Here is an 8,437-nt window from a genome sequence, read left to right on the forward strand (position 1 = left end):
GATTGAACCAATTGCTGAGCCAAAGTTCTCATCTCTCTCTCTCTCTCTCTTTCTCGTGTCGCGATGCGTAGATCTTCTACCATCCGAAGAACGCGCAAGCACACGGGCATCGCCAAGGTGCTCTTCGTGTCGACGATGTCGGCCCGGGCGTGCATCGAGAAGCTGCAACCACACGCCGCGTCATGGGCAAGGTCATGAGCGTGTTCGTCGACAACCACGGGTACGTGGATAATATTATATCAATATAATAGGTTAGGGTTATGGTTAGGGTTAAGGTCAGGGTATTAGCCAAGCACATTGGTTTCATTGGGACCCATGTTCTCTATCCTTGGGCCGAATCGAGTGCCTTGTGAAATACAAGAGAGGGTACCAAGATACACGATACAAATGTCCAGTGGCAGTACTGTCATCATACATGTAAATTTAGTGTACCTTTTACTTGGGTGGGATTAGCATCAGCTATACTATAAAAGATCCATTTTTATATTTTACTGATCAATATAGTTTTAAGTATAAAAATACTACACTTTGTATTGCTAAAAACGGTTCGCTGCGTTCATAAAACCTTATTATTTCACATAAAGATTTAACTGCATTTTCACATTCATAAAGATAGGAGGGTCAAAGGTCACGCGAGTAAAACAGAGCTCGTATTCTATACCAGATACTATACTAAATAAAAATGCATTTAAAAAATATTCTAATATATATTTTGTATTACAGTAATCTTCCTATTATAACTACCTCAGATAATTTGTTATATTTACAAAGTTACATTAATAGTAACGATAAATATATCGATACGGAAAACCGCCTAATCTCCATATAGTGCATTGTGGGACGACGGCAGGAGAGCTAAACTTACTCGCGGAATGGAACTTTGTCAACTTCTTCACTAAATTGGGTTTAGTAGCTCAAGCAGATTACATTTCTCATATATTATGAGTGTATATGGACCATGAAGTATCGGTGAACCAAGCATTGTAGGTTTAGGAAGCGCTACTGTGATATATTGAGTGTTGATCGCGATTCAAGTTTCTATATAATGTGAGACAGTATTACGTATACAACTCTCATTATTGTTTATGTTTACACGTGCCGTGGTTCGTATTTACAGGTGTACAAATACAAGGTGTCATCACACACTACCAAGTCATAATGTTAGAGACGTAGAAATGCACATATCGCTGAAATCCGACGTGTTTGGAGCAACTTGTAGTTTTCTGGTTGATGCTTGTATAAACTGAGACCGTTTCTGCATTTTATATTTAACTTAAACTGATTTAAATGAAAATCGAGATGCAGTACATAGCCACTAACCAGCCTATGAAGTTAGATGGAGACAGAGTTAATCATTGTTCTCTCTTTCAGTGGTGAGTATGAATGGGGTGATGTCTCGAGGAGGCATGGGCAACAGCGGGCATCGCCACCCACCCTCACAGGAAGAACACAAATACAAGAGCTTCAAGCTGATTGCTGATCCTCTCCTTGGACGTGGCAAACAAAAGGTCATCCGCTATGATGGGATCATACCGGGGGTAAGAATGCACAGCGTGATCATGTCAGTGCCTCCTCTTGTATGACTGAATGTCGGCAAATGGTTATTGCTTCAGGAATAGCTGTGAGTGTAGTATGGTTAACATATACTGTTATACATTAACAGAAGGTGAACCAGCCACTGGTTGATGTGAGAGATCCACGCTCGAGGCTCACCAGACTCTGGAAGGACACAGAGCCAGCGGATCTTCCCGTACCAAAGATGAAGGTAACGTTTGTCCTGCGCACTCAAAAGTTGTGATGGATAACGTAAGCTGATAACGTAAATCCTTGTATGTCACACCTAGATTAGGTTGTCAAATCCTGCAGGACAGTGAAAGCTGTGGTAGCAATCACATCTGAATGGAAAACTGCCTATAAAGTACAAATTGTGTTTGTCTAATGTGGTGGTTATACAGTGAATCCATCTACAGGGGTAGAAATTAACTTTTTAACACTGGAGTCCAGCGGAATCTCTACCCTCAAAAAGAGTGAGTCCGCAGTCTGAGGTTCAAAATTAAAGATATTAACAGTAACGCATGTGCTTATTTTTAAAATTCATGCAGTTGCACGTCTGCCAAATTTTCTTTGGACATTAGCTGAAAATATACGGTAATTCCGCGAGGCCATGCTCCGGAACGAACTAGTTTGTATGGCAGAATTTTCAGGGAGTCACACGGACTCCTGCATATGTCAAATCAGGGAGTCCGACAGTAAATCAGGTAGTATTTGACTCCGGACTCATGTTAGTTTTGCACCCTGATCTATGAAATGATTGATCACCAATAAGTAATATACACTTGGGGCTTCACTTGAGTGTTCTTTGAACAGGCCTGACTCTATTTACATTCAAAATACATGTGTTGCTTGGTAAAGGCAGATCGACCGTCAAGACATACTAACCCTCTTTCACTATAGTATATTATTGCAATTGTATAGGAAGACGTCTAAAATTGAATTCTTATTTTATGCAGATTGATGCCAACTATGTAGGGCCACCACCTCCAAGGGAACTCACTTTTGCGAACCTTAACGATAACATCCGCGAGGCATTTCTTGACGACATGTGTCGTAAGTTTGGCACAGTGGAGGAAAGACAGGTATTTAGCATAATCCCTCGTGCAGTTTGGAAGCTCACTGTTAATGTAGAATACCCATGGGTAGAAATTAACTTTTGAACAAGGGAGCTCCAACTGGACGCCTCTAACCCTCAAACAAAGAGGGCGAGTCCGCAGCAAAAAAAAAGGGGAAAAAGGTAGTCTGCAGTCTGAGGCGTTGTAAAATTAAAGAATTAAACAATAACGCATCGGGTGCATGGGCTCTTGGAGTTGACAGCTGATTATATAGCCCAATCCACCTCTTTTAAAAACAGACACCTGTTACTATAATAGGAGTTTTGAATTTTTGCTTTTAAGTGCGACGTATCATATAATAGATATATGTGTGGACGTAAATGCTTGCTAGGCTGTGGGAGGACATGTACCACAAGTCCCGGGACATTTCCTAAGACCGTAACAACACCGAACGAAAAATCGCGTAACTAGACTAGACAAGATCTACTCTAACTTAGACCGATTTGGTGATGTGAGGTTTTGAGCTTACTGGGGAAGTCACGCAGAGGGACACTTCCTAAGACCTAAAATACACCGCAGAAATCTGCGTACTAACTAGACCAAGGATCTACTCTAACTAGACCATTGAGATGCTGAGGTTTGGACTCCTGGGACATGTCCACTCCCAGACAAGAGGAGGACACCTTTCTAGGACTAAAAACAGCGGGGACACCGCGGAATATCTCGTACTGAGAACTAGACCGGATAGTGATGAAGGTCTCTCTCCTCTCGACTGTACGATTGAAGCCAGTTGTGAACGACCGGCAAGTTAACTTCTCTCCTGAGGGGTCTACACGTCCTCCCCTCTTTCCCGTCTCTCTCTCTCTCTCTTTCTGCGTAGATCTTCTACCATCCGAAGACGCGCAAGCACACGGGCATCGCCAAGGTGCTCTTCGTGTCGACGATGTCGGCCCGGGCGTGCATCGAGAAGCTGAACCACACGCCGGTCATGGGCAAGGTCATGAGCGTGTTCGTCGACAACCACGGTACGTGGGCCGAGCGAGCGTGCTGATGCTGTGAGCTGTCTAATATGTCGTATCTAAGATGTCCAAGGTGTCTCGGGTGTTATGTCTAAGGTGTCCAATGTGTCTAGGGTGTTATATCCGGGGTGTCTAAATTGTTACCTATGAGGTGTCTCGGGTGTTATGTCCAAGGTGTCTAAATTGTTATGTATAAGGTGTCACTTTGTCTAAGGTATTGGCTACAGATGTCATATCAAGTGTCTGAGCTGTTCATTTGAGTGGCTAAACTGTTGTGTAAGGTGCTTAAAGTGTTATGTCTAAATGTGTCAGTGGTGTTGTGTCTAAGGTGCTCAATGTGTTATGTCTACGGTGCTCAATACAGAGTGTCTTGGCAGTCTAAATTTTTATACACAACGTGTCTAAGTTGTTTAAATTTAATAAAGGTTGTTTAAAGTTTGTAAATTTAAAGGTAATTATAATTCGTTAATTTAATGTAACACGCGACCTTAGTTTACAAACAACCGTAAAAATAAAAAAAAGGAAATAAATCCGATGTGTCCAACCTCTGTCATGTGTAAGTTCTCGTCTCGGTGCGATGTTTGAGGTGTAATCCGTCTCGTCTGTTCGCTGCAGGTAAGGCACGGGAGCTGCTGCTCGCAGAGATATGCGGCGAGAAACCGGCGGCCCCGCCGACGACGTCGCCCGCCACCGACGCCAGCAACAAACACCAGCTGCTGCACCCGCACGACCCGCGACGCCGCACCTCCGCCGACGAGGCGCCCCCTACCGACGCGGTGGCGCCTCCGCCACTGCCGAACGTCGAAGACAAGATCCACACGCTCGCCACGCAGCTGACGCAGTTGATCGGAGCCGCGCGCAAGAACAAAGGTGGCGCCGGCAACGGTGGCACGTCGGGGTCGGGCGATTCGTACAGCGAGGCGTTCGCCGAGCCGGAGACGCGCAAGCGCGACGAGCGCGGCGGCGCGCGTGACCGTCGCTACGGCGACCGCTATGGCGACCGGCGCCACCACCGCGACCACAAGGACCGGCGGCACGACTACAAGGACGGCCGCTACGACCGCGAGCACTGCAGCGGCGGTCGCCATGGCGACCGTCGCCGCGGCTACGATCGCGACCGGCGAGAGCACGGCGACGCGAAGTCCGGCCGGCACCGGCACCGCAGCGACCACGACCGGGGCGCCACCAGGGGGCAGGACCCGCGGCGACGCAGCGGCGGCGGTGACCGTCGCGGGGAGGAGCACACGCCGGGCGACCGGTCGGCCGACCGCGGCTACGCGTCCACCGCGACGCCGTCCGAAGCCAGCTTCCCGCTCTCTTCTCCCTCCGTCGCCCCATCCTCCGCCTCCTCGCTTCCCTCAGGGTACCATTCCAGCCAGACGACGCCGTCGTCGTGCCGACAGCCGAGCGCGGAGCCGGCGACGGTGGAGAGCGAGCGCGCGGTCGCCGCGGCGACGAAGAACCGCGAGTCACGACCTCGACTCGACCTTGACAGCCGCATCGACGCGCTGCTGAAGACGACGCAGGGTTTCGCGGTCGCTTCCTCGATGAGCAGCGACGAGGGAGGAGCGTCGGACGCGCGCTCTGACGGCCGCCGCACGCCCGTCGCCCCGCCCCCCGCCGCCGCCGCCGCCACGAAACCCCCGCCGCGCCGCGACCCCCCGCCGCTGCCCGAGCGTCTGGGGGCGCCACCGTCGCAGCAGACGCCGCCGGCGCAGGCGGACCACGCCGATCGCACGCCGACTCAGGACGAGATCGAGATGGAGATCCCAGCGCCTGCGTACAGCCCCATAGGGGGCGCCTCGCCCGCGACGCCCGGCGCGGCGGAGGCGGCGCCGGCGGCCGTCGGCAACCGCGTGCAGGAGATCCACAAGAAGGTGCTGGAGCTGCAGCAGAAGGTGCTTACTGCCGCGAGCGGAGGAGGAGGCGGCGGCGAGAAGGCGAAGAAGAAGGAGGAGGCGGCCGTCGCCGCGGCGATGCCGGAAGCGCCGACATCTGTGGCCGCAGCTCCCCAGCAGGTGGCGCCGGCGGCGGCGGTGGCGGTGGCGACGTCGAGCGCGCAGGGCTTTCCGATGGGGTTTCCGCCGCAGCTGTGCGGGCAGATGGGGATGCAGTTTGCACCGGGCGCCGGATACTCGGCTGTGGATCCTGCGTACATGCACATGGTGAGGAATCAACAGATGCAGGTGAGTGGGTGGGATGGGTGGTCCTCCTGTGCATGTCCTTGTTCTTCGTCATCGTCGCCTCCTCCTCCTCATCCTCCTCCCCCTCCTCTTCCTCCTCCTCCTCCTCCTCCTCTTCCTCCTCCTCCTCCTCCTCCTCCTCCTCCTCCTCCTCCTCCTCCTCCTCCTCCTCCTCCTCCTCCTCCTCCTCCTCCTCCTCTTCTTCTTCCTTGTCCTTCTCCTCCTCGTCATCGTCTTCTTCTTCATTTCCCCTCAACATTTTCCATGTCTTCTTTCTATGATCTTTTTAATGCTCGTTACCTCTTTCTCGTCCTGTCTCTCCTACGTTGAAACCGCGATCTTCTTGTCGTTTCTTCACAGATGATGATCCGCATGGGTCGCTGGCCGCCGGGCGCGATGCAGATGCCGTACACGGCCACCGCTACCGGTTACCCGGGCTACGCGATGACATCGGCTAGCAGTCAGGTGTGTGCAACACTCAACTCGCAGTTTCAGTTTTTCTCATAGTGGTAATAGTTGTGAAGTAGTAGGGCTGCATATTTCGCCGCAACCCGGATGGAAGCGATTACAGAGATGTTCATTTGTTTCAGGTGCCGCCGCCGCAGATGCCGCCCACCTACAACAGCGATATGTTTGCCAGCCAGTACATGGCCTATAACTACCTCCCACCGCACACTGCAGATGGCGCCACTCACAGTCAGGCAGACGACAGCGACGAGGTATTCATTTGCGTTTTACTTTTTTTTTGTTCTTTGTGTGTTTTGCTTCGTCTCGTGTGTAAGTGTATGTGTGTGTGTGCGTGTGTGTGTGCGTGCGTTCGTGTGTGCGTGTGTGCACTAGTGAATGCATGCGTACATGTGTATATATGCAGGTGTGTATGCATGTTACACTGAATGTTTTGTATGGGAGGGTTCTTTTGACTTAATTTTAGGCATGATACTGCCACCTAGGATGTTACCTGCCATGTGTAATGTAGACTATGCAATATTACCCACAGTGATTTTATTAGACAAGCTGTCTGTGTGATTTAAGTGACAAAATGACCAACGGTACATCTGTGTGATGTAACTGTGGCTTGGTGTGATATAATTGTGGCCCGATGTGACAACTTTGGCACAGTGTTGCACAACTGTGGCTGGGTGTGATGTAACTGGCACGGTGTGATGTTACTGGCACGGTGTGTTGTAACTATGGCACGGTGTGACAGGACTGTGGGTGCTTGGTGTGATGTGACCGTGAGTGTGGGTGCTTGGTGTGATGTGACCGTGAGTGTTTTGCTGGTTCGTGCTTTGCAGGACACGCACGGTAAGACGGTGGACGCGGTCGTCGACAGCTTCGTTCTCGACCTGAAGTCGATCATGAAGCGAGATCTGGGCAAGCGCATGGTGGAGACGTGCGCGTTCAAGGTGCTGGAGAACTGGTGGGACACTGAGGAGCAGAACGCCAAGACCTACGTGGTGAGTAGATAAAATAGATCTCCCTCTACTCAACATGTAGGTCTTATTTGATCTCCCTCTACTCACCACGTAGGCCTTATTTAATCTACTCACCACATAGGCCTTATTTTATCTACTCACCACATAGGCCTTATTTTATCTACTCACCACGTAGGCCTTATTTTATCTACTCACCACGTAGGCCTTATTTTATCTACTCACCACGTAGGTCTTATTTTCTCTACTCCCCACGTAGGTCTTATTTAATCTACTCACCACGTAGGCCTTATTTTCTCTACTCACCACGTAGGCCTTATTTTATCTACTCACCACGTAGGCCCTTACATGGTGAATAGAGGGAGATAAAATAAGGCCTACGTGGTCAGTAGATAAAAGAAGGCCTACTTGACATGCGGTTTTGTAGGTAAAATTTCAACCTATTTGCTATTCTAACTAAATCTTTTCGTCCATATATACTTTTAACTTCTTGGTATATATGCAAGCATACCCTTCTTAGCGTGAATTTACACGTTACATTTCTTTCTAACTGAATCTTTCCGTCCGTCGACGTGCGTGCTTCTCATCTCGGTATCCGCGACCGCTTCCTTTGTCCGCAGCCGCCGAATTACAAGGAGGAGCTGCAGAAGAAGCTGGAGGCTCCCCCTGTTGTGCAGATCTCGCAGGCCGCCGCACCGCCGAAGGAGACGGGGAGCATCCTGCAGTCGTTCCTCGACTCGGCGCAGCCGTGGAGGTCCGGCGGGATCGGTTTGGAGTCCGGACTCGGATTTCGTCTCGGCCTGCGCGCGTCCATGCCAAAGATGCCCTCGTTCAAGGTGCGGCGCGCGACGACTGTGGCGTTAGCCGTGATGGTGATGGTGATCGAGATGGGTGAAGTGGACGGGAGAGAGAGAGGAGGGGGAGGAGGAGAGATAGAAAAAGTGAGGGAGAGAGGTGGGATGGGGGAAGAAAGAGAAAGGAGGAGAAAGACAGAGGGAGGAGGGAGGTGGAGGAGAGAGGGAGAGAGAGAACAAGTGAGTGAGAGGGGTGGGATGGGGGGAAGAGAGAGAGGAGGAGAAAGAGTAGGGGGAGGGGCGAGAGAGACAGAGAGAGAGCAGAGAGAGAGCGAGAGATAGAGAGAGAGAGAAGCAGAGAGAGAGAGAGAGAGAGAGAGAGAGAGAGAGAGAGAGAGA

General features: G+C 50.7%; 2 protein-coding genes across 2 annotated transcripts in view; both read left to right on the forward strand.

Moving 5' to 3' along the window:
• Positions 1 to 1,247, forward strand: part of LOC106812280 (histone-lysine N-methyltransferase SETD1B-like) — a 6,791-nt gene extending 5,544 nt beyond the window's left edge. The window contains exons 5-6 of the mRNA XM_014816113.1: positions 72 to 220; positions 1,118 to 1,247. Of these exons, the coding sequence (XP_014671599.1) occupies positions 72 to 220; positions 1,118 to 1,247 (279 nt within the window). The remainder of the gene's footprint in view (positions 1 to 71; positions 221 to 1,117) is intronic.
• The window catches only part of LOC106812281 (histone-lysine N-methyltransferase SETD1B-A-like), a 21,406-nt gene continuing 13,819 nt past the window's right edge, over positions 851 to 8,437 (forward strand). The window contains exons 1-13 of the mRNA XM_014816114.1: positions 851 to 1,047; positions 1,372 to 1,538; positions 1,664 to 1,765; positions 2,511 to 2,636; positions 3,490 to 3,634; positions 4,244 to 4,820; positions 5,004 to 5,163; positions 5,332 to 5,526; positions 5,647 to 5,814; positions 6,172 to 6,276; positions 6,402 to 6,530; positions 7,107 to 7,268; positions 7,865 to 8,135. Coding sequence (XP_014671600.1) covers positions 1,380 to 1,538; positions 1,664 to 1,765; positions 2,511 to 2,636; positions 3,490 to 3,634; positions 4,244 to 4,820; positions 5,004 to 5,163; positions 5,332 to 5,526; positions 5,647 to 5,814; positions 6,172 to 6,276; positions 6,402 to 6,530; positions 7,107 to 7,268; positions 7,865 to 8,135 — 2,299 coding nt within the window. The 5' untranslated portion in view covers positions 851 to 1,047; positions 1,372 to 1,379. The remainder of the gene's footprint in view (positions 1,048 to 1,371; positions 1,539 to 1,663; positions 1,766 to 2,510; positions 2,637 to 3,489; positions 3,635 to 4,243; positions 4,821 to 5,003; positions 5,164 to 5,331; positions 5,527 to 5,646; positions 5,815 to 6,171; positions 6,277 to 6,401; positions 6,531 to 7,106; positions 7,269 to 7,864; positions 8,136 to 8,437) is intronic.

Source organism: Priapulus caudatus, unplaced genomic scaffold, assembly GCF_000485595.1.
Source record: "Priapulus caudatus unplaced genomic scaffold, Priapulus_caudatus-5.0.1 Scaffold630, whole genome shotgun sequence".
Taxonomy (NCBI): Eukaryota; Metazoa; Priapulida; class Priapulimorpha; order Priapulimorphida; family Priapulidae; genus Priapulus; species Priapulus caudatus.